At 41.3% G+C, this 25247-nt stretch overlaps 1 protein-coding gene across 3 annotated transcripts in view; it reads left to right on the forward strand.

Moving 5' to 3' along the window:
* LOC139542698 (oxysterol-binding protein-related protein 2-like) overlaps positions 1-25009 on the forward strand; it is a 34279-nt gene extending 9270 nt beyond the window's left edge. The window contains exons 1-14 of one of the 3 annotated variants that reach the window (XM_071348461.1): positions 1719-1848; positions 2350-2534; positions 8498-8621; positions 9056-9131; positions 9298-9432; positions 9535-9632; positions 10314-10496; positions 11016-11123; positions 12710-12799; positions 18644-18767; positions 20695-20820; positions 20910-21033; positions 21296-21386; positions 21513-25009. In XM_071348461.1, the coding sequence (XP_071204562.1) occupies positions 2498-2534; positions 8498-8621; positions 9056-9131; positions 9298-9432; positions 9535-9632; positions 10314-10496; positions 11016-11123; positions 12710-12799; positions 18644-18767; positions 20695-20820; positions 20910-21033; positions 21296-21386; positions 21513-21615 (1419 nt within the window). In that variant the 5' untranslated portion in view covers positions 1719-1848; positions 2350-2497 and the 3' untranslated portion in view covers positions 21616-25009. Of the gene's footprint in view, positions 1-1718; positions 1849-1994; positions 2093-2349; positions 2535-8497; positions 8622-9055; positions 9132-9297; positions 9433-9534; positions 9633-10313; positions 10497-11015; positions 11124-12709; positions 12800-18643; positions 18768-20694; positions 20821-20909; positions 21034-21295; positions 21387-21512 lie in introns of those variants that run through there. The other 2 variants (XM_071348462.1, XM_071348460.1) reach the window with 2 other exon arrangements.
* Positions 25010-25247: the final 238 nt, after the last annotated feature.

The following is a 25247-nucleotide window of genomic DNA, read 5'->3' on the forward strand; positions in this document are numbered from 1 at the left end:
TAGAGTTACGCCAACAGCCTAGGGAACTTTCAAAGGCCAAGGATGGGGTCAGCAGTGGGAGGTTATAGTTGCTCCTCAAGCATTTTATCTAATTATTGGTCAATGTCTGCTTTCTTAAGCCATAGGCCTACTTCAACTCTCCTCACCCCTTAGTTCTAGCATAGATAGGCAAAACCATAATCATCCATTCATTTGACACATGATGAATGCATTTAAGTGTCATAAAAGTTGCCTAAACACTTTCTTGTGTGAGGTGACTAGTGTTGAAGAAACGTCTACTTTTTCCATCCTAGAATATGAAAAACAGTTTGGTACTATAATTAAAATAAAATAAAACCTTTGGCAAATGTCTGGCGTCGTCTACTGATTGAGCGTACCGTTCCTGCTCCCCTTTGTCATTGCCAGCTCTAGCCTGTCCTGAGGAACCAGTGCTGTATCACCACTTATGCTACACAGAAGTTAACACACTTGAATAATGCACGTACAATTTTTTATAACTGTCCATTACAGGCTACAACTCTTCACATTGCAAGAAGATACCGGTAGCTTCCAGCTTTGTAGGCTAACTTTCCGTGCTAGCTTACAGCTGAAGCTAACATCAATTCACTACCCTAGTACCGTGTTTGTCATAATATGCAAACCATAATGCAAAATATTGCTAATTTCAAATCTGATTGTCCCAAAAAACGTTATTCATTCACTTTGTCTCCCCCGCCTCACGTCTCTCCCAGTCAAGATCATCTTTGCTCGAACCTTGAATGGACTGTGTGTGAATGACATATTGGGTCTTAAAGAGACAGCGCACACTTTTATAAAAGAAGAGATTGCTTCATCTATGCAAATGTTGTGACTCGGCTAATTAATGCTCCAGATAATTTCCAGATAATTTACTGATTAATTACTGGAATAATTAATTGATCTGATTTTGTTTGATTAATTTGGTTATCCTATCCAAATCTGAGAGGTACCATTTAAGTTTTCAATATAGAGAAACCCTTGACTGAACTCTATCACTAGTTCTCATTAACTGTTATAGTGTTAGTAATATCAACAATATACAGGCCATTCATAAAGTATTCAGACCCCTTGACTTGTTCCACATTGTTACTTTACAGCCTTATTCTAAAATGGATTAAATAAAATGTTTTCCTTATCAATCTACACACAATATCCCATAATGACAAAGTGAAAACAAATAGATAACTTAATTACATAAGTATTCAGACCCTTTGCTATGGGACTTGAAATTGAGCTCAGGTGCATCCTGTTTCCATTGGTCATCCATGAGATGTTTTTACAACTTGATTGGAGTCCACCTGTGATAAATTCAATTGATTGGACATGATTTGGAAAGGCACACACCTATCTATATAAGGTCCCACAGTGCATATCAGAGCAAAAACCAAGCCTTGAGGTTGAAAGAATTGTCCGTGGAGCTCCAAGACAGGATTGTGACATTTGCAATTTTTTATATAAAGATTAGAGCCAAAATACAGTCAAATACCACCATGAAGTCAAAAAAGTGAAAAACATTGATATATATTTGGGCTATAACGCCCAGTCCCAAGGTGGGGGGGGATTTTTTATTAACTTTAATATGGAGCTTAGATGTGACCAATCCTCTGTGCAGAACTGAATACATAGGGCTTATGCTTATCGATCGTGGTTCAGTCCAAAGTTCACCAGTAAGTTTGTTTGATGCGTTCCTGGTACTGGGTAAGTAAAGACTAAGGACACAAATAGAGAACAGTCAGTCAGTCACCCTCCCTAGTCCTCCTACACCCAGAAAAACCTCCTAGACCACAGGCTAGATCTGAATAGAGAGACTAACAGACAGCAGAACAGCAGGTAAGGCTAACGCACACAGAGAGAAAGTTCAGGATCAGGCTAACACCAGACCGACCGACAGACTGACAAAGAGCCACAGCAAATGGCAGCCATTTTGCTCCTGTGTTTGGTTATGTAATTTGACCACTGTTTGTTTGGGCTCAGTGGACCATACAGGCCACCACTCACTGGGTCAACTCCAACCCAGAAACCAGAGCTACTAGACTAGAGGGACAGCAAGGAGAAGAGTTCATATAGTCTACTGGTAGATGAGTGTGTTGTGAAATTAATAGGAGTTTCATGAACAGATTGCCTAGTTGTATTACTGTTGTTGATGTGTGATCGTTAATGGTGGCCTGTCTTGGTCATATTCATTCGACACCAAATGGAAGAAAACGGACTGAAACAGGGAGGGACTACCTGGACTTGTCTAACAAGAACTGCTCGTTTTTGTTTTCCGTTGCAAAACCTTTCGCTACAGTGTGCATTAATTAATACAACCCTGACCTGATTGTCTTGCAGGTTTGCTGTGTGAGCTGCTGCCTGTCCTGACGTGGAGGAGGAGGAATTTGAAGTGCCAGTGACCAGTGAGGCTCACTAGAGGGACCATGCTTTAGAGACTCACCTCTCCCTCCGCTAGCACCTGGAGGTCTGACTTTGACCCTGTACAATGAACAACGATGACGAGTTCTACGATGCAGTCACAGGTGGGTGTCCCTGTCTGCACGGGCGGGCGGGCCTAGATAGTAGAATTACTTACAAGACCTTCAAATGTTACCACATAGTTGTAGGAGAATAGAATACACACACAGAGACAACATTGACAGTGACTCAACAGTTATTTATCATCACTCTTGTCATGGTCACGTTCAGCAGGTTCAAAATGGGAGTTTTGAAAAAGGAAATGTTCATTTTTTATTTTTCGCTAAATTCTCAAATACATTGTCTCCTGTTTATACCTACTGAACATGACCTTGTTGTGGTCTTGACATTTAATGGCTCTTGCCATTTTGGACTGTTGCACTTGACACACTGTTATGGGCAGGACTCAGGAGTTAGAGATGTGTCTTTGTACTGTAGCTCACACAGTGGCCCAGTGCCACACAGTATACTGTAACCTTAGCAGTTGAACTGATAGCTTCAATAATGCAGCGAAGCACCGCCGCAACGCATGATATTTTACAGCCAAGGCTCCAGCAGACGCAAACTCCTTAGTCGGCTACTTTTGTCCGTGCGCGTGTGCGATTGGCTGGGGAACAACGTGTGTGCGATTGGCTGGGGAACAACGTGTGTGCGATTGGCTGGGGAACAACGTGTGTGCGCTGGTGGCTCCTTGGCTCTGTGGGGAAACAAACTTGCGGAGGTGTGCGTGTGCATGCGAGGGGATGAAAGGATGGACAAAGGGAGAGCCTGCTGAACGTGGGGTGAACTGCAGATCACAGTGTCATCAAGTTATTGTTTATGTCTATCAGATATTCTTATGAATCCCAGATCAGATTTCTTTGGTTGTTCCGGGTTGACCTAGCTAATTATTTATTCGTTAATTATTTATAGCAATTTTTAATAGGGCTCTATACCTTTCTCTTTTACACCTCATAAATTCTTAGTTCAGAGTCGGTCTATGTTATGTGTCAATTTGTATCACGTCATTGTGCATTAGTGCTGTGGCTCCCTCCCATGTAGTCATTCCTTTCACCTGTAGCCTAATTGTAAGACTGTCAAATGTCAGACTGTTTACTTTGTTATTATACAGTGCATTCGGAAAGTATTCAAACCCCTTCACTTTTTCCACGTTTGATTACGTTACAGCCTTATTCTAAAATGGATTAAATATTTTTTTTTCTTCTCATCTACACACAATAACCCATAATGAAAAATGTATAAAAAACAAAACATATACCATAATTACATAAGTATTCAGACCCTTTGCCATGAGACTCGAAATTGAGCTCAGGTACATCCTGTTTCCATTGATAATCCTTGATGTTTCTACAATTTGATTGGAGTTCATCTGTGGTAAATTCAATTGATTGGACATGATTTGGAAAGGCACACCTGTCTATGTAAGGTCCCACAGTTGACAACGTGTCAGAGCAAAAACCAAGCCTTGAGGTTGAAAGAATTGTCCGTAGAGCTCTGAGACAGGATTGAGTCGAGGTACAGATCTAGGGAAGGGTACAAAAACATGTCTGCAGCATTGAAGGTCCCCAAGAACACAGTGGCCTCAGCGCTGGCCGCCCGGCCAAACCGAGCCATCCGGGGAGAAGGGCCTTGGTCAGGGAGGTGACCAAGATCCCGACTCTTCCACTCTTCTGTGGAGATGAGACAACCATCTCTGCAGCACTCCACCAATCAGGTCTTTATGGTAGTGTGGCCAGACAGAAGCCACTCCTCAGCAAAAGGTACATGACAGCACGCTTGGAGTTTGCCAAAAGGCACCTAAAGGACTCTCGGACCATGACAAACAGGATTCTCTGGTCTGATGAAACCAAGATTGAACTCTTTGTCCTGAATGCCAAGCGTCACGTCTGGAGGAAACCTGGCACCATCTCTACGGTGAAGCATGGTGGTGGCAGCATCATGCTGTGGGGATGTTTTTCAGCGGCAGGGACTGGGAGACTAGTCAGGATTGAAGGAAAGCTGAACGGAGCAAAGTACAGAGAGATCATTGATCAAACCTGCTCCAAAGCGCTCAGGACCTCAGACTGGGGAGAAGGTTCACTTTCCAACTGGACATCGACCCTAAGCACACAGCCAAGACAACGCATATAAATTATTGGAACAAGGACTTAAAAAGAACTGTTGGCTCAAGATGGAGGGAAAGTTGGAGCATAACTAATGAAATTACACGAAACAAAAATGGACGCTTAATACAGTATAACTAATGTATAGAATTTATTATACAACTGTCAATGTACAAATTCTACAACACAATGGCAGTCGTGTGTTAAGTGTAAAACTAACAATTATTCAATAATCCATGCTTTCCGGTAATGCTATAAAGTGATGACTGCGTTGCACACTCTTGACATTCTCTCAACCAGCTTCATGAGGCAGTCACCTGGAATGCATTTCAATTAACAGGTGCCCCTTGTTAAAAGTTCATTTGTGGAATTTCTTTCCTTATAATTGCGTTTGAGCCAATCAGTTGTGTTGTGACAAGGTAGGGTTGGTATACAGAAGATAGCTCTATTTGGTAAAATACCAAGTCCATATTATGGCAAGAACAGCTCAAATAAGCAAAGAGAAACGACAGTCCATCATTACTTTAAGACATGAAGGTCAATCCGGAACATTTTCAAGGACTTTGAAAGTTTCTTCAAGTGCAGTCGCAAAAACCATCAAGCGCTATGATGAAACGTGCTCTCATGAGGACCGCCACAGGAAAGGAAGACCCAGAGTTGCCTCTGCTGCAGAGGATACGTTCATTAGAGTTACCAGTCTCAGAAATTGCAGCACATTAATTGTTAACACAATGGAAAAATATTTAATTTTTTATTTTTAATAGCATGGCGACCGATAATAAACAATTGGTACAACGTAAGGCCATGTGGCAAACAATAATGCAGGCACTAGGGTTGGAGGTGTGAGCCATGCGTGTCTAGGCAGAGGAGATGTAGTTGTTGTTCTGTGTGTGTGTGTATTTTTGGTGTGAATAAAATATTATAATTTAGAATAGTTAGATTATGTAATTCTATATTAGGTAAACTTGTCAGGCTAGGTGAGTTATGTAATGTAAAGACCCATTTCCCTAAAACTGTTGAAAAAATTGTTTGACCAAATACAATACTATTTCTCTGTAAACACATTTAACAAGACTTTCAGCATGCTTATAGAGAATGGCACTCAACATGTACTGCACTGACACAAATTACTAATGATTGGTTGAAAGAAATTGATACGAAGATTGTGGGTGCTCGACTGTTAGATTTCAGTGTAGCCTTTTGATATTATTGACTGTAACCTGTTGAAAAAACGAATGTTATGGCTTTTCAACCGCCAACATATCGTGAATTCAGAGCTATTGTATTTATCTAATAGAACACCAGAGGGTTTTCTTTAATATAATCTTCTCTAATGTTTAACATGTGAAGTGTGGTGTACCGCAGAGCAGCTCTCTTGGCCATATACTATTTTCTATGTTTACCAATAACCTGCCAGTGGCATTAAACAAAGCCTGTGTGTCCATGTATGCTCATTATTCAACCCTATACGCGTCAGCAACCACAGCTAGTGAAGTCACTGCAACCCTAAACAAAGAGTTGCAGTCCGTTTTAGAATGGGTGGCCAGTAATAGACCGGTCCTGAACATCTCTAAAACTAACATCTCTAAAAATTAAGCAAGTTGAGGAGACTAAATTACTTAGTTTACCATCTAAGGTAACACCATCATGGTCAAAACATGTTGATTCAATGGTTGTAAAGATCGGGAAAGGTCTGTCTGGTGATGAAGAGATGCTCTTCTTTTGACACCACACTCCATAAAGCAAGTCCTGCAGGCTCTAGTTCTATCTTGATTATTGTCCAGTCATATGGTAAAATGCTGCAAAGAAGGAGCTAGTTAAGCTGCATCGGCCCCAGAACAGAGCGGAATATTTTGCTTTTCATCAGAGTGAGCGCTAATATCAATACTAGTCTCTCTTGGCTAAGCATTGATGAAAGACTGAATGCATCACTTCTTGTTTTTATAAGAAACATTGTGTTTAAAAATGTTTGTTTGCAGAGTCAACTTACACACAGCACTGACACACACACTTACCACACCAGACATGCCACCAGGGGTATTTTACAGTCCCCAGGTCCAGAACAAATTCAAGGAAACGTATAGTATTATACAGAGCCATGATTGCATGGAACTCCCATCTCGTATAGCATAAGTGAACAGCAAACCTGGTTTCAAAAAACAAATAAAGCAACAATTTTATGTGCTCGAGCATTGCAAAATAAATGTACACACGTTATTCAATAATTTCATCCAAACTGCTTGCGCGCCTCAACAAGCTTCTGTGTAGCCAGGCGCTAAAATAGAACTTGGTTCTATTTTTGATGTTGATGTACTGCAAGTCCTGCCTCTCCCATCCCTTATTGGTTTTTAGGAGCATATACCCACGTGGGTGAGAAAGACGAACTGAGGTCCACACTCCAGTCCAGTTGGTGGTGGTAATGCACCTTAAAGTTGGTTGCCAACCACCATATAAAGTCAGAAGAAGAAATTACTAGAAACTAACAAGTTTTCCCCTTTTATCTGTGGAATAATTGTCGGAGTAGAGAACATACGATTTTGTGTAACTCAAAATGGGTCCAAATTCTACAAAGATCCAGACAAAAAGGAGACTCAGTATTTCAGGTAAAATAACAACCCAATATTTAGGTAGCAACTAGCTGGCCATTAATGTTTCATGTGTTTCGACCTGTCCCTAAATTAATCTAGTTGGTTCAGTTTGTTTTGATATTTCAACCTGCGTGCCCTGATCGCGTCTGGTGTGGATGTACAAAATCAACATGCGCGCTATGGGGCATGCACACTCGTGCCCGGTCTAGTCAGCATGTCACTATAAGGTGCTTTTTTGAGCTCTCCTAGCCTTGCCATTGAGGAGCTGAAGCAAACACACTCATTGTTTTTTGTTTGGAACACAGCCCTCCGTCCCCACCGTCATACAATTTCTGTTTACGCAATCCAAAAACATTTATAAATTTATAAATCACAATCTGAGTCAGGTGGGTGTAATTTGAAAGCTTATTCTATTGCCAACATGGCTAGCTATGTTAATATGATCTTAGTGTTCTGCTTTCAAACTTCAGACAGATTGTAATTTATGTGCGCATAGAATGGAGTCGTGTTCCATGGCAAATTTGTCACAATACTACAAACAGTCTTATTCTATTCAGGACTACCCAGGTTATAACGCATGCCATCCTTGAAACTGGATAAAACATAGCGATCATAAATGTTGATACTGTAAATGACATGAGTCTTCAAATATAGAAATGTGAAGTGCACATTTGGGACTTATGAGTGAGTGATTTGATTGTGTAACATCAAATATGTATTTATTATAATCCTCAATGTGTCATCTTTCAGAACACATCGTCTCCTTTCAATTTACAGCATTTCCCTCCGATAACAAATTTGCAAAAATTGCCCAATTAGCGGGAGGGATGGGGTCATCTCGTGTGCTCAAGTTTAGAATGGCTGTCAGTCAAAACCCATACAGCGCTGTGAAGTGGATAACCTGAGCTCTAACATGTATAGCATGTTACTATATAGCCACTGCGTTCCAATTTAGGCATTTATCAATGACAAAATCTGCCATTTTCAACCAGTATACGAATGACAGGGGCTGTGAGTGGAAAGGCTACCAAACACGTAATCAGATGGTTATCGTCTACAACATCACTATGTCATCAGAGGGTGATTACCTAAGGGCTAGTAAGGCAAGGTCAAATATCACAAATAGAGCTAGATAAAGCCAGAAGAATAATATACTTGTTGGCCATCAGTCTTGCGTGTTTTCACGGTAATCAATCACTGTTAAGTTTGTCAATGTCCCGACATCTGTGTTAGCTATCCTGCTACAGATGCACGTGCATCACTCAACATAACTGATGGTAAACAGAAAATGGCTCTATAGCTTTTCCCTAATTTGTGTGTGTGTTTTGTCTGTGTTAGGCTTGGACTCTGATGAGTCGTATGAAGGCACGTCGGAGGCCAGTTTTAAAGATGCAGTGGTGTATGATGGCACCCAGAGGAACGATGGTTCCTTGCCACAGGAGAACGGAATCAGGAAACACAGGTACGCTAAGATTCCTGCTGTGTCCTCCTCTCCGGGTCTTCTCTTTCTTTCTCTCCATCCATCTCTTTCTTTTCGGTCTCTCTCTCTTTCTCACACTATCGTAATCTGTCTCTTTCTGACTCTGTGTTGCTCTCCCTCCCTCTCTTTCTCCCACATTCTTAATAGCTTTAACCCTGCTAGAAGACTGGCCAGTCCACATGCTCCATTTATCTCTAACCCAGTCAGTATATAATAACATGCAACAGGTCAGCCTCTACAATCACATACTTTAGTAGTGATAGTCATCATAGTGATACTCACCTTCTCTGATTCTCTACAATCACATACTTTAGTAGTGATAGTCATCATAGTGATACTCACCTTCTCTGATTCTCTACAAGACAATAATATGTTGTCTTTGTGTGTTTTGTCTGTCTTATCCTTACATCTTTCAGGACAACACTACCCGCCCCAATGTTTTCCAGAAACAACTTCAGTGTGTGGGGCATTCTAAAGAAATGCATTGGACTGGTAAGGGCTACAGACCCTATCTAGGAATGACTTCATGATCACACATCTATTTATAGACAATGACATTCTCTAGGTTTCTATGCTAAAGAGTTTGAATTCATCCCACATTCTAATCTTGCTTCTTTTCTGTGTGTGTGTGCGCGCGTGTGCGTGCGCCCGTGTGTAGGAGTTGTCCAAGATCACCATGCCCATTGTGTTCAACGAGCCCCTGAGCTTCCTCCAGCGGATCACTGAGTACATGGAGCACACATACCTCATCAACAAAGCCTGCTCGCTGTCCGACTCCATAGAGCGCATGCAGGTGAGAGCATACACACAACGTAACAACAAAGGAAGCTTCCGATAACCCAGTTGGATGACTAAACAGTAAGAGACAGTGAATCCTCCCCTCGTGTCTTCCCAGGCGGTAGCTGCTTTTGCCGTGTCGGCCGTAGCGTCACAGTGGGACAGAACTGGAAAGCCCTTCAACCCTCTGCTAGGAGAGACCTACGAGCTGACACGGTGAGGGGACAGGACTGCAACACTCCCATACAAAGTTGCATAGAGAGGTGTTGTAAAAAGCTGTGTAGCTCTGGACTGTTCCTCCCTGTCTCTGACTAGACTGCACGCTGTATTGGACTTCAAGCCTTTAATAGGAGATCTTTACCTGTTTCCACCCATGAATTTAACAATAATACTTACACTACTGTTCAAAAGTTTTATTGCTTCTTTAATCAACAATACTTTTCATCTGTACTAACATAATTACAAAAGGGTTTTCCAACTTAGCAATTATCCTTTTAAAATGATTAACTTGGATTAGCTAACACAGCGTGCCATTGGAACACAGGAGTGATGGTTGCTGATCATGGGCCTCTGTACACCTATGTAGATATTCCATAAGAAAATCTGCCGTTTCCAGCTACAATAGTTATTTACAACATTAACAATGTCTACACTGTATTTCAGATCAATTTGATGTTATTGTAATGTGTTTTTTTAAATTATTTTTTAAACAAGGACATTTCTAAGTGACCCCAAACTTTTGAACGGTAGTATATGTTCCTCTGTTGACCTTATTTTCAATGTGCTATGATAACAATCTTTGTCTTTTTTCCTCCTCCTGTCCTGCCTATATTCTTTCTTCCCCTCTTTTTCTCATCCCCCCTTTCTCTTCTCTCTCTCTCTCTCTCTCTCCCCTAGAGAGGACCATGGCTACAGGCTGATCTCGGAGCAGGTCAGCCACCACCCCCCCATCAGTGCCTTCCACGCTGAAAGCCTAGTCGGGGACTTCGTCTTCCACGGCTCCATCTACCCCAAACTAAAGTTCTGGGGCAAGAGTGTGGAGGCTGAGCCAAAGGGAACCATCACACTAGAACTCCTCAAGTGAGTCAAATCAATCCAATCAAATGTTATTTATCACATGTGCCGAATACAACAGGTATAGACTTTACCGTGAAATGCTTACTTAAGTGCCCTTTCCCAACAATGCAGAGTTAAAAAGAACAACATTTTTTCCTTCTCAAAAATAAGAAAAAAATGTATTAAAAAATGACAAGGCTATATACAAGGACTACCAGTACCGAGTGAATGTGCAGGGGTATGAGGTAGAGGTAATATGTACATGTACCTGTAAGTATGGTTAAAAGTGACTAGGCATTCAGGATAGATGATAAACAGTAGCAGCAGCGTATGTGAGTGTGTGTGTAGCGTCTATGCATGTGTGTGTGCGTGTGAGCGTATGTAGTGTGTGTGTGTGATTGTCAGTGCAGTATGTGTAGGTAGAGTCCAGTGAGTGTGCACAGCCAATGCAAATAGTCCGGATAGTCTTTTGATTAACTGTTCAGCAAACGTGTGTGTGAGAATCCATTGTACTGAGGCTTTGTTTGCTCCCCTTCTCCCCAGGCATGGTGAGGTCTATACATGGACCAACCCTTTCTGCTGTGTACACAATGTCATCCTGGGTAAACTGTGGATCGAGCAGTATGGCACTGTGGAGATCCTCAACCACAGGTGAATATAGGAATGGCTATTTTGTTTACCTTAGTTTACCTTCAATTCTTGGTTTGGAAGTATATAAATGTGTTAATATCCACTACTTTCAGTAGAACAGACATAGGGGCAAATCCTAACTTCAATACAATGTTCACTTAATCATGCATTAATGTCAATGGGTTAAGTCTTGTTCACACTGGCAGTTTGAAGTGACTCAGATCCAATTTTTTTGCGTTTCCTTTTCGAATCTGATCTTTTCCCTGCAGACTGAATGAACAGCCAAGAAGCATATGGAATCAGATTTTCTCAAGTCAAATTCAAACTATATTCATAGGTGATTTTAAATCAGATACAAATTTGATTCCTGGTCATGTGACTTGTCTGAATGGTTAAATCTGGTTTATTGACCCTTAAGTGTTTTTTAGACTTATTTGGCGTATCTTGTTACTTGCTAGCTACTCTGTTGACAGTTTGATAAAAACATGACATGGTAGCTAACTAGCTTATTAATTGTTTACAAACAAATGAGTGAATATGCTAGTGTAACAGTATAACTTTAGAGGGTCCCCTCGCCCCGGGCGCGAACCAGGGACCCTCTGCACACATCAAACAACAGTCACCCACGAAGCATCGTTACCCATCGCTCCACAAAAGCCGCGGCCCTTGCAGAGCATGGGGAACCACTACTTCTAGGTTTCAGAGCAAGTGACGTAACTGATTGAAACGCTATTAGCGCGTACCCGCTAACTAGCTAGCCATTTCACATCCGTTACACTCACACCCCTTTCGACCTCCTCCTTTTCCGCAGCAACCAGTGATCCGGGTCAACAGCATCAATGTAACAGTATAACTTTAGACCGTCCCCCCGACCCGGGCGCGAACCAGGGACCCTCTGCACACATCAACAACAGTCACCCACGAAGCATCGTTACCCATCGCTCCACAAAAGCCCTCTGCAAGGGGAACCACTACTTCTAGGTTTCAGAGCAAGTGACGTAACTGATTGAAACGCTATTAGCGCGTACCCGCTAACTAGCTAGCCATTTCACATCCGTTACACTAGCAAGCGGAACAGCTAGCTAGCTAGTTTACTTTTGTGGTTAGGAAAAAATTACTCATTTTGAAGTTGAAAGTTGGATCCTTTTGAGGCTTAAAGTGTTCATACACTGATTTCGAACAGTCAAAGCAACTGGGAAACTTCTATGGTCGGCTTTGTTGTCACCTTCGCTTGCGACACATGAACTGCTGAGCAAGAGGAAACCCGAGAACCACCACCAGTCAGCCTACACCACTGTACACACACTCCCGTCATTACCATGACAACTAGCGTAACCATGTCAGCAAATTACTACAGTCTGAGCATACGCAAATCCCATTTGTTCACTTGTAACTTGCTGTTTGGACAGTCAGTATCCCAAATGGATTTGAAAAACAAAACTGATTTGAGCGTTAAGGTCTGCATTGTGAACAAAGCTTAAGTGAAAATGTGACTTTAGTGGTAGTTAAGATTTGCCCCTGAAGACAGTACTTGAGCCATAATGGTCTGGAAATGAATGATTGTTTCTTTTCTCCTCATTCTTCTGGTCTCTGTCTGTCCTGAGCAGTACTGGAGATAAGTGTGTGCTGAACTTCAAGCCATGTGGCATGTTTGGGAAGGAGCTACACAGAGTAGAGGGCTACATTCAGGATAAGAGGTACAGAATGTGGAAGTATTGGCACTCTGATACACCAACTATGGCTTACTTCTCTGGTCCTGAATTCACTGGTCCAGTTTTAAGTGTTTTTGTGACACACTGCACCCCCAAAGCTGTGCTGCAGTACGTACGCCACAACTTTTAAAGGAAGAACCACTGTAGAGTTGAAATGTATAACATTTTGAGTTTGAGTCACAATATTAATCTTTATATACATCACAAAAGACTGAAATATAACATAACTGTTTATTCAAATCAAATGTGCCTAATACAACAGGACCTTATTGTGAAATGCTTACTTACAAGCCCTTAACCAACAATGCAGTTCAAGAAATAGAGTTAAGAAAAGATTGACTAAATAAACGAAAGTATTTTTTTAAATAAATAGTAACACAATAACGAGGCTATATATAGGGGTACCGGTACCAAGTCAATATGCGGGGGTATATATTTTTTTATTTTATATATATATATATATATATATATATATATATAAAAAAAAAATTAAGGGGTGGATCAGCTTAATATTGCGGAAAGAATGTTGCTTCCAATGTAATTGTCTGCATCATTTCCAATCCCCCATATTTTTTGGGGTAAATATATATATCCATACACGCATGCATACATATACACATATATACATACACATACCTATATAGACATACATACTTTTTAAAAGAATATACCTTTATTATTATTCCCCGCAACCCTACCACCGATCCCCCAATTGGAGTAAACTAATAAACACTTCTGTTTTTACCTTCAATTTATACATCTTATACCCATCTTACAGACACAGTCTACTTTACAATAGTTCTCTCTTGTTTGTTCTTAGTCCTTCCTCTATTTCTGATGTCCATCCAATTTTATTTCCACTTGTAACTGTGCTATTTCACAAAAGCTCCGCACCTATACACATTTCACAGATCCCGTATGCCCTACATTGTTTATCTTGTTATTAGTCCCACCCTTCAGTTCCACTCAACCCCTCCCATCTATCTTCCAACATCATCCATTTTGGATTTTTATTTGCCATATATTTTTCAACTGTGCTGTGATGCTTCACAAAAAACTTGAACCTTCCTATTCTCATAGCTTCTACAGATTGTAAATTAAAAATAAACATTTTTGCTAAAATAATTATTATATTATTGATTGATTGACTATGGCTTTTCAAGTCACCCAGTATTGCTATCTGTAGCGTTAGTTCTAGACAAATGTTGCAATTCTTCAGCCATTCCTGGACCTGTGACCAAAAACGAGCTACATATGGACAATACCAAAATAAATGATCTAATGACTCTGCCTCCTCACAACAGAATCTGCAGAGCTGGGAAGATTGTATACCCCATATATATAACATTCTATTAGTTGCAAGAATTTTGTACAGTAATTTAAATTGAAAAATTCGAAGTTTTGAATCCGGCGTTGTTTTGCGTATCAATTCATAAACCATGTGCCATGGAATGGGTACATCAAAAATCTCTTCCCAACTATTTTGCAATTTATATGGCACAGCTGTCAGTTTTTTGGTCCTTAAATAAAAACATAAACCAATTTCATTTATCACACTTTTCTTTAACCATTTATGTTCTTTAATACAGGGCCGACATACAAGTTCCTTACTTTTTTCCCCTTCTACTTGCCTCTTCCATTTTTGTGGTAATGCTGCAATTAATTGGTTGTAATTTTGGGTAGAGCAGACATTTCCATATGTCTGTTAGCTGCATGTGTGACAACTCCACCAGTCCTATTTATGATATCATTCACAAAAATTATACCTTTTTTAAACATTTCTTCGATAAATACAGTGTTTTTATCAATTACTATATTTGAATTTAACCACAATATTTGTTGTACTATTTGTTCCGTCCTTTCAGGTGGATTAAACTGAAATTGCAACCAACTTTCTAAGGCTTGTTTAAAAAATAAGGATATTTTGGAGATTATTTCCTTTTCAAACAACCGAAAGTGAGCAGGTGTAATCTGAATAAAGGGAAAAAGGGCCTTCTTGAACATAGGATGAGACATTCGTACCAATTTACTACAGTTTGGATTTAAGTATAACTTTTGTATGACTGATGCCTTTAGTGAGAGGTCTAATGCTTTAATATTTAATAATTTCTGCCCTCCGAATTCATATTCGTTATATAAATAGGCCCTTTTAATTTTATCTGGCTTGCCGTTCCAAATAAAATTGAATATTTTTTGTTCATATAATTTAAAAAGCAGGTCACTAGGTGTAGGCAAAACCATAAGCAAATAGGTAAACTGTGATATGACTAAAGAGTTAATCAGGGTGATTTTTCCACAAATAGACAGGTATTTTCCTTTCCATGGTAGCAAGATCTTATCTATTTTTGCTAACTTTCTATAAAAATGTATTGGTGTGAGATCATTTCTTTCTTTTGGGATTTTTATACCGAGTATGTCCACATCTCCGTCAGACCATTTAATTGGTAAACTACATGGCAATATAAAATGTGTATTTTTTAGTGATCCAATACGTAATATGGTACATTTATCATAATTTGGTTTTAATCCAGAGAGGAGAGCAAAGGTATCTAGATCCTCTGAGGCCCTGGAGAGACTCTAGTTGTGGTTTTAAAAGAAAACATGAATCATCAGCGTACAATGACACCTTAGTTTTTAAGCCACGGATTTCTAATCCCTTAATATTAATGTTTGATCTAATTTTAACAGCTAACATTTCGATGGCAATAATAAATAGATATGCCGATAGTGGACAACCTTGTTTTACTCCCCTAGATAGTTTAAAACTTTCTGAGATGTAGCCATTATTTACTATTTTACACCTAGGGTTACTATACATAATTTTAACCCATTTTATAAGAGATTCCCCAAAATTGAGGGGTATATTTTAGTTGAGGTCATTTGTACATGTCGGTAGGGGGAAAGTGACTATGCGTAGATAATTAACAGCCGGGTATCAGCAGTGTAAAAACAAAAGGTGGGGGTGTCAATGTAAATAGTCCGGGTGGCCATTTTATTAATTGTTCAGTAGTCTTATGGCTTGGGGGTAGAAGCTGTTAAGGAGCCTTTTGGACCCAGACTTGGCGCTCCGTTACCGCTTGCTGTGCGGTAGCAGAGAGAACAGTGTATGACTTTGGTGACTGGAGTCCTTGACAATTTTTTGGGCCTTCCTCTGACACCGCCTATTATATAGGTCCTGGATGGCAGGAAGCTTGGACACAGTGATGTACTTGGCCTTGCGCACTGCACACTGTAGCGCCTTACGGTCGGATGCTGAGCAGTTGCCGTACCAGGCGATGATGCAACCGGTCAGGGTGCTCTCGATGGTGCAGCTGTAGAACTTTTTGAGGATCTGCGGACTCATGCCAAATCTTTTCAGTCTCCTGAGGGGGAAAATGTGTTGTCGTGCCTTCTTCACGAATGTATTGGTGTATTTGGACCATGACAGTTTGTTGGTGGAACTTAACTCTTGACCCGCTCCACTTCAGCCCCGTCAATGTTAATGGGGGCCTGTTCGGCCCTCCTTTTCCTGTAGTCAATGATCAGCTCCTTTGTGTTGCTCACATTGAGGGAGAGGTTGTTGTCCTGGCACCACACTGCCAGGTCTCTGACCTCCCTATCGCCTGGCTCATCGTCGGGGATCAGGCCTACAACTGTTGTGTCGTCAACAAACGTATTGATGGTGTTGGAGTCGTGCTTGGCCTCGCAGTCGTGGGTGAACAGGGAGTAAAGGAGGGGACTAAGCACGCACCCCTAAGGGGACCCAGTGTTGAGGATCAGCGTGGCAATTTTGTTGCCTACCCTTACCACCTGGGGGCGGCCCATCAGGAAGTCCAGGATCCAGTTGCAGAGGGAGGTGTTTAGTCCCAGGATCCTTAGCTTTGTGGGCACTATGGTGTTGAACGCTGAGCTGTAATCAATGAACAGCATTCTCATGTTGGTGTTCCTTTTGTCCAGGTGGGAAAGGGCAGTGTTGTGTTCGATTGTGTCATCTTACAAAGCACTTCATGACTACCGACGTGAGTGCTACGGGGTGGTAGTCATTTAGGCAGGTTACCGTCGCTTTCTTGGGCACAGGGGCTATGGTGGTCTGCTTGAAACGTGGGTATTACAGACTCGGTCAGGGAGAGGTTGGAAATGTCAGTGGAAGACACTTGCCAGTTTGTCCGCGCATGCTCTGAGTGCACGTTCATGTAATCCGTCTGGCCCCGCAGCCATGAATGTTGACCTGTTTAAAGGTCTTCCTCACATCGGCTACGGTAAGCATGATCACACAGTCGTCCGGAACACCTAGTGCTCTCATGCATGCTTCAGTGTTGCTTGCCTCGACGCAAGCATAAAATGCATTTAGCTCGTTTGGTAGGCTAGCGTCACTTGGAAGCTTGCGTCTGGGCTTCCCTTTGTAGTCCGTAATAGTTTGCAAGCCCTGCCACATCCAACGAGTGACAGAGCCGGTGTAGTAGGATTCAATCTTAGTCCTGTATTGACGCTTTGCCTGTTTGATGGTTAGTCTGAGGGCATAGCGGGATTTCTTATAAGCGTCCGGATTAGTGTCCCACTTCTTGAAAGCGGCAGCTCTAGCCTTTAGCTCGGTGCGGATGTTGCCTGTAATCCTTGGCTTCTGGTTGGGATATATACGTACGGTCACTGGACACGACGTCGTAGATGCACTTATTGATAAAGCCAGTGACTGAGGTGGTATACTCCTCAATACCATTGGATGTTTACGCTACAGCAAAACAGTCCTGTAGCATCCGTGTCATCTGACCTCTTCCGTATTGAGCGAGTCACTGTTACTTCCTGCTTTAGTTTTTGCTTGTAAGCAGGAATCAGGAGGATAGAATTATGGTCAGAGTTGCCAAATTGGGAGAGCTTTGTATGCGCCTCCGTGTGTGGAGTGAAGGTGGTCTAGATTTTTTTATTTTTTTTATTCTCTTTTCTCCTCTGGTTGCGCATGTGACATGCTAGTAGAAATTAGGTAAAACGGATTTAAGTTTGCCTGCATTAAAGTCCCCGGCCGCTAGGAGTGCCGCTTCTGGATGAGCATTTTCTTGTTTTCTTTTGGCCTTATACAGCTCAGCTCGTTAAGTGCGGTCTTAGTGCCAGCATCGGTTTGTGGTGGTGAATAGATGGCTATGAATAATATAGATGGAAACTGGATAGATAGAGGTCTACCGCTTATCATGAGGTACTCTTACTCGAGCAATACCTCGAGACTTTAATATTAGACATTGCGCCCCAGCTGTTACTGACAAATAGACCAGACATAGCTGCTCTGTCCTGCCAATGCACAGAAAACCCAGCCAGCTCTATATTATCTGCCACGACTCGGTGAAACATAAGATATTCGTTTTTAACGTCCCGTTGGTAGGATAGTCTCGATCATATATCATCCAGCTTATTTTCCAGTGATTGCACATTGACCAATAGAACGGATGGTAAAGGCGGTTTACCCAGTCGCCGACGACGGCCCACTGAATTTCCGTCATTTCTTCACGCTAATAGCTAAATTAGGTACAAAATAAGTTACAAACAATGCAAAACATTTTTTTTTAATAGCACAGTTGGTTAGGAGCCCGTTAAACGGCAGCCTCCCCTCTGGCACGATTATCATCAAAATAGAAACACAGTGTTTTCGGTGAAAAATATTAACAACATTCCACCCATGAGTCAACTAGGTAATTTGACTGCAGGAAAGAGTGGTACCTTCCCGTGTCAAATGGTTTCGAAGCGTTTCTCCCTACTGAACTCGCCCCTGGTGGGTGACACACAATGATAACACGGCGTCATTCTCTGTCAGTGCTGCAGTATTTGGCTGCTGATGTCTCCTCCCCTCTCTGTCCCTGGCAGTAAAAAGAAGCATTGTGTGATCTATGGGAAGTGGACTGAGTGCATGTGGAGCGTGGACCCCCAGACATATGAGGCCAACAAGAAGGCTGAGAAGAAAGGAGACTCTAAGAAACCGAAGAGTCAGGTGAGTGAGTGTCTCACAACATGGGTGTCCTTTTCTAGGGTAAAGTTATTTTCAGTGCAGATTGGGCCTTGTAGTGTACATATTGTGTGTGTTTGTAATGTTTGTTGACTCATTGTAATACAACATTGACTTCTTTTGATAACTGTCCTCTGGTTTTGATTTCCTGATGATTCTGGCAGCATGCCATGATGTAATGTCAAGGTAAAAATGAGACAAGTAGTCTAGGTCTCTGTAGTAGTATGCATGTAGTATGTGTGGTGAACCGGTGAGAACAGTATAGTGTAGTTAATTTCATAGTGGATATGGTATATTCATGGTACATGAAGTAGACATACAGGGCATTGGGAAAGTATTCAGACCCCTTGACTTTTTCCACATTTTGTTACGTTACAGCCTTATTCTAAAATGGATTAAATTGTTTTCCCCCTCAATCTACACACATTAAACCATTATAACTAAGCAAAAAAACGTTTTAAGAAATCTTTGCAAATGTATTATAAATAAACTGATATCACATTTACATAATTATTCAGACCCTTTACTCAGTACTTTGAAGCACCTTTGGCTGCAATTATCGCCTAGAGTCTTCTTGGGTATGATGCCGTAAGCTTAGCACACCTGTATTTAGGGAGTTTCTCCCATTCTTCTCTGCAGATCCTCTCAAGCTCTGTCAGGTTGGATGGGGAGCGTCGCAGCACAGCTATTTTCAGGTCTCTCCAGAGATGTTCGATCGGGTTCAAGTCCGGGCTCTGACTGGGCCACTCAAAGACATTCAGAGACTTGTCCCGAAGCCACTCCTGCGTTGTCTTGGCTGTGTGCTAGGGTCTTTGTCCTTTTGAAGGTGAATCTTTGCCACAGTCTGAGTGCTGAGGAGCAGGTTTTCATCAAGGATCTCTCTTTGTTCCGTTCATCTTTCCCTCGATCCTGACTAGTCTCCCAGTCCCTGCCGCTGAAAAATATCCCAACTGCATGATGCTGCCACCACCATGCTTCACCATAGGGATGATGCCAGGTTTCCTCCAGACGTGACGCTTGGCACTCAGGCCAAAGAGTTCAATTATGGTTTCATCAGACCAGAGAATCCTGTTTCTCATGGTCCGAGAGTCCTTTAGGTGCCATAAAGGCCTGATTGGTGAAGTTCTGCAGAAATGGTTGTCCTTCTGGAAGGTTCTCCCATCTCCAGTGGAACTCTGGAGCTCTGTCAGTGACTATTGGGTTCTTGGTCACCTCCCTGACCAAGGTCCTTCTCCCCCGTTTGCTCAGTTTAGCTGGGTGGCTCTAGGAAGAGTCTTTGTTCCAAACTTCTTCCATTTAAGAATGATGGAGGCCACTGTGTTCTTGGGGACCTTCGATGCTTTCTGGTACCCTTCCCCAGATCTGTGCCTCGACACAATCCTGTCTCGGACCTCAAGGCTTGGTTTTTGCTCTGAAATGCACTGTCAACTGTGGGACCTTATATAGACAGGTTTGTGCCTTTCCAAATCATGTCCAATCAATTGATTTTACCACAGGTGGACTCCAATCAAGTTGTAGAAACATCTGACGGATGATCAATGGAAGTCTCATAGCAATACTTATGTAATTAAGGTTCTGTTTTTTTATTTGTAAAACATTTTCAGAAATGTCTAAACCTGTTTTTGCTTTGTCATTATGGGGTATTGTGTATAGATTGATGAGGGGGGGGGAATTATTTAATCCAGTTTAGAAAATAAGGCTGTAACGTAACAAAATGTGGAAAAGGTCAAGGGGTCTGAATACTTTCATAATGCCCTGTATCCCTTGCTGAAGTCATTTCTGATTTTAGTGCTTTATTCAGAAGGAAAATACACATCTCTTTTGATTTTTGTAAGCATTGCTAGTTTTATATAGACTTGCATACACGTGTGTGTGTGTGTGTGTGTGTGTGTGTGTGTGTGTGTGTGTGCAGGAGGAGCCTGAGAGGGCAGACAACGATGATGCAGATGACATGCCTGAGGTCCAGGAGACCGTAGCTATGATCCCTGGCAGCACCCTGCTCTGGAGGATATCATCACGACCCCAACACTCTGCTAAGGTAACACACACACAGCTTAGCGTATAACCCAACAGCTTACACACACACATACATTTTGGTATTAATTATGTATAATCTTATTTTTACAGATGTATAACTTCACTAACTTTGCCATGTCGCTGAATGAGCTGGAGCCTGGCATGCAGGACCGCCTGGCCCCCACAGACTGCCGCCTGCGGCCCGACATCAGAGCCATGGAGAACGGAGACATGGGTAATTAAGTTTTTCTATTACATCCCCACACCCTACATGATGCTGCCCTCTACCGTTCCTTTGGGGTGGTACATTCACATGTCTTTTTTGTGTTCAGATTCCATTGTTGTTTTTTGAGAGGGGTTAAGTATGTCAGTGCATGCCACATATCCACACAGCCAAAGTATTAGAGGCTGGTTTATTGAAACTAGTGTTAAGGTTGTGTATCAGCTTCTAAGTACAGAATAGGTCATTTTAAGATCCACTGTTCTTGTATGTGCAGATGAAGCCAGTCGAGAGAAGGAGAGGCTGGAGGAGAAACAGAGGTCGGCGCGGAAAGACCGTTCCAAGGACGAGGAGGAATGGTCCACTAGGTGACAACTGAGTGTCCTCACATTTCAAGATTTGTATTTATTCATATGACGTACTTGTAGAACATAAAGGTCAATGGTGTTATATCATTGAAAGTAAACCATAATAACCATTATCGTGTCTTCCAGATGGTTCCAGTCAGGCACAAACCCCTACACGTCATCCCAGGACTGGCTCTACACAGGGGGCTACTTCGATAGAAATTACTCTGACCTCCCTGTTATCTACTGATCCAGGTGGACTCCATGGGAACACCCACCAACATCCCCTCAGCCTCACTTTCACTCCTGCCAGTCCACTGACACTCTCCTGTTCTAAGCACCACACAGTCTCCCATTGGAACTCTGAAGTGGCGATAGACACGTGTTATACAAGGAGAGGCTATGTGTTGTTAACACGACCCTCCCCCGTCTTCTAACAGTTATGGAACAAACAGTCAATGGTGAAATCAGGAATGTGAATGTGCCTTTGATCATTGGAGGCATCAAAGGTGAAAGCAGAAAGGAACTGAGACTGTAGGAGACTGTGTTTTGTTCCTGAACAGGAGTGCTTTGTGGGTACCTCTCCCCATCCTCCCTATCAGACCTGGGTCGAATACCTATTTAAAATATTGGAAATATTTTAGTTTGTTTTAACTTGCTTTGCATGGCGAGTTTGCACATTTGGGACTATTCCTTTGGTCCCATTGTGCCTGACAAAATAAACCAAGCGCACCTGGACTATTCCAACCAGGTTTCCCTCCCCCTATACAGTGTTGGAAAGTATGGGAAGTAGAAAAGGACTCAAGTTGAAGTGAAAGTCACCCAGTAAAATACTACTTAAGTCAAAGTAATTGTTTTTAAATATACTGAACTATCAAAGGTAATTGTAATTGCTAAAATATACTTAAGTATCAAAAGTTAAAGTATAAATCATTTCAAATTCCTTATGTTAAGCAAATCAGATGGCACCATTTTCTTTTTTTATTATGGGTAGCCAGGGGCACACTCCAACACTCACACATCATTTACAAACAAAGCGTTTGTGTTTAGTGAGTCAGCCAGATCAAAGGCAGTAGGGATGACCAGGGATGTTCTCTTGATAAATGTGTGAATTGGACCATTTTCCTGTCATTCAAAATGTAGTACTTTCGGGTGTCAGGGAAAATGTATGAAGTAAAAAGTACATTATTTTCTTTAGGAATGTAGTGAAGTAGAAGTTGTAAAAAATATAAATAGTAAAGAACAGATACCCCCAAAATGACTTAGGGAGTACTTTAAAGTATTTTTGCTGAAGTACTTTATACCACTGCCCCTATATACGTCCAGAGGTTGAGCTTCTCATCACTACCTGTCACGTAATGTAAGTTATATGTATAGATAAGAGTAATGACCATTTGCTGTATAGGCCAATCACACACGTATCTATCCACATTGGCCAGTGCGCAGTCTGTGAATACAGACCGTCAGTCAGTCAGTTAGTCATTCCCCCAGCCCAAAATATTCCTCTCTTATGCTTCTGCATGGCTATTGGCTCGCTAGCTAACAGCGTTAGTGACCCCAAGCTTTGTGGCAGTAGCCTACAGTACATTCAGCTCCCACTGTTTACCTAGTTAGTCAACTTAGAGTGTTAAAGTAATCATGAGTCATGAAAATAACAATTGCGGGTAGTAAGATTATAAGAAGAGTAATTTGTCTGTTTGCGAGTGTGTATACATTTTGTACAGAATCTGAAGCCATATGATTCCTTTTAACTACAGGTATGACTGGCGCAGGGTGGTTTGCTGTTCAGTCATTGGCTATGATTAAATGAATTGATTATTGTAACATGATAACGCATGTAAGGTATACATGTATGCAAATACCTACTTTATCAAATATAGCTAGCTAATCGCCGTAAAACTGTCCTACCAGCTCAAAGTGGATCTGGAATTGATGGGATTATAACCGATTTACAGTAGAAGTCATTGTATAATATTATCAGCTTCCCTTGTTGCCTTCCTTGTGTTAGGAACTCTGTAGCTTTCTAACCACACATCACCAATCTCTTTTATAATGGTCAGCCATTATGTGTAAGTTCTTATTTATAACAGACTGGCATCAAATAATTTTTTAACAGAAATATAATATATTTTGGGGGATTAATGTACAGTTAATTGTACTGTGGTAAACATTACATTGAAGCCTTGTAGATTAAGCCTACATGCATGAATCAAAGTGTAAACCAATGTGCTTCTGCTCTGGAGGTCTTTTAAAAGCAGCAAACAACTTTAGTGTCTGTTTAGTAAAACATGCCATGTTGACCATTGGGAATGCTGTTCACACTTCATGGGAATCCAAACGGAATCTCTTGAAGTGAATCGTAGGGGGATTCAGTTTGGTTTCCCAGGATACACTTCATTCCCTGCACTACAAACTGGCCTACTCTCCTGAACCACACTGTGCATTTGAAATGACCGCCAAAATCTATCCATCCAACCAATAGCGCTGAGTGTCTCGGTGTACTTTTACATGTATAGTAACACACATACTTTAGTTTTGTCACCGGCAGCCAAACCCACATTTAGATGACCGTCTTGTCAGCTTGTTTGACTGTAGATGAACCCAAAGTGATTGTGTGAATTTGGTCTGTGGATCACCATGGTAGTCTGTAAGAAAGTATTATAAAGATGAATTCCCAGCTTAGAGCAATTTGATCTTGACTGAATATTGCTTTCACAAATGTCTTAGTTTTTGTGGAATTGCTGGTGGTTGGAGAAATGGGCAACACAATGTGGCAAAAAGACATGACAAACCAAGAAGCCTTTGATCATGTCTTATCTTGATTGATAGTTTTTCCCCCATGGTTATACTTAGTGCCTGAATTTTTAAGGCCTAGATTCAGTCAGATCAAGCGTTAACCGGCGATGGCCGACACCCACATAGCTGATGTTTTGGTGGCGTCTGAGGTGTAACTGCGTTGGCGCAGCTGCTCTTGTGATCATTGTCACGAAGCCACACCCATCCCCCTCGTGTTAGAAATTCAGAATGAGAATGTGTAGGCTATATAGAAATAATGACACTCAAATAGAAATTTATTTAACAAAAAGTACGATTTCGATTTATATAAGCCTAATTCGAGGTGTAGGCTATATTTCACATTCCAGTGTTTTGAACTTGTAAACATAGCTGCATGGGATTTCTCTTAATGTGACTCCATGCAGCCAATGGCAAGGTCCGCATTAGGTATAATGCCAGTAGGCACTTGTGGATTTGACAGTTCTCACGCAGTTCCAACAACACCAAAACAACCACGATACGGATGTCGGGTAAAGCGGATCTAGTTGAACAGAGCCCTAAGTAAACAGATTTTCCTGTATTTCATTTATTTTTTACCTGTATTTCATTTAATATTTAAGATGTTTTTAGTTTTATCAGTCAAATGTTTTTGACATATGTTTTTCAAACCCATCTCTATGCTGTGCTTCATTGTCAGTAACACTTTGAAATGTTTAGGTCTCAGCAGACGTGTATGTACAGGAAATGTATGTAAAACAGATCACACTGCTTCTGGTTGTATCTACACACTTCATCACTGTTTCATCAAATGCTAATTTGTTAACTAGCATCTTAAGATTAATGTACCAACATTAAAAAAGTAGATTTTTTATCTTGCTTTGTGTGTGTGTTTTCATAATAATAGCTTATATAAGTTGCGTTTTTAACAATTTGAAAATCCTCTTGACTGTGGTTGTCAATGTAAATATATGTTCTTCTGCCCTGTGTCTCAGATGTTTAGTACAGTAGAATCACAAGCCAATAGCATATTATTTCATGCAATTGATTTATTAGTATTTAAACAAACTTGGGGATAACATTATTCCAGATGTTTGATTTTAAAGTGGA

This window comes from Salvelinus alpinus, chromosome 17, assembly GCF_045679555.1.
Source record: "Salvelinus alpinus chromosome 17, SLU_Salpinus.1, whole genome shotgun sequence".
NCBI classification, from domain to species: domain Eukaryota; kingdom Metazoa; phylum Chordata; class Actinopteri; order Salmoniformes; family Salmonidae; genus Salvelinus; species Salvelinus alpinus.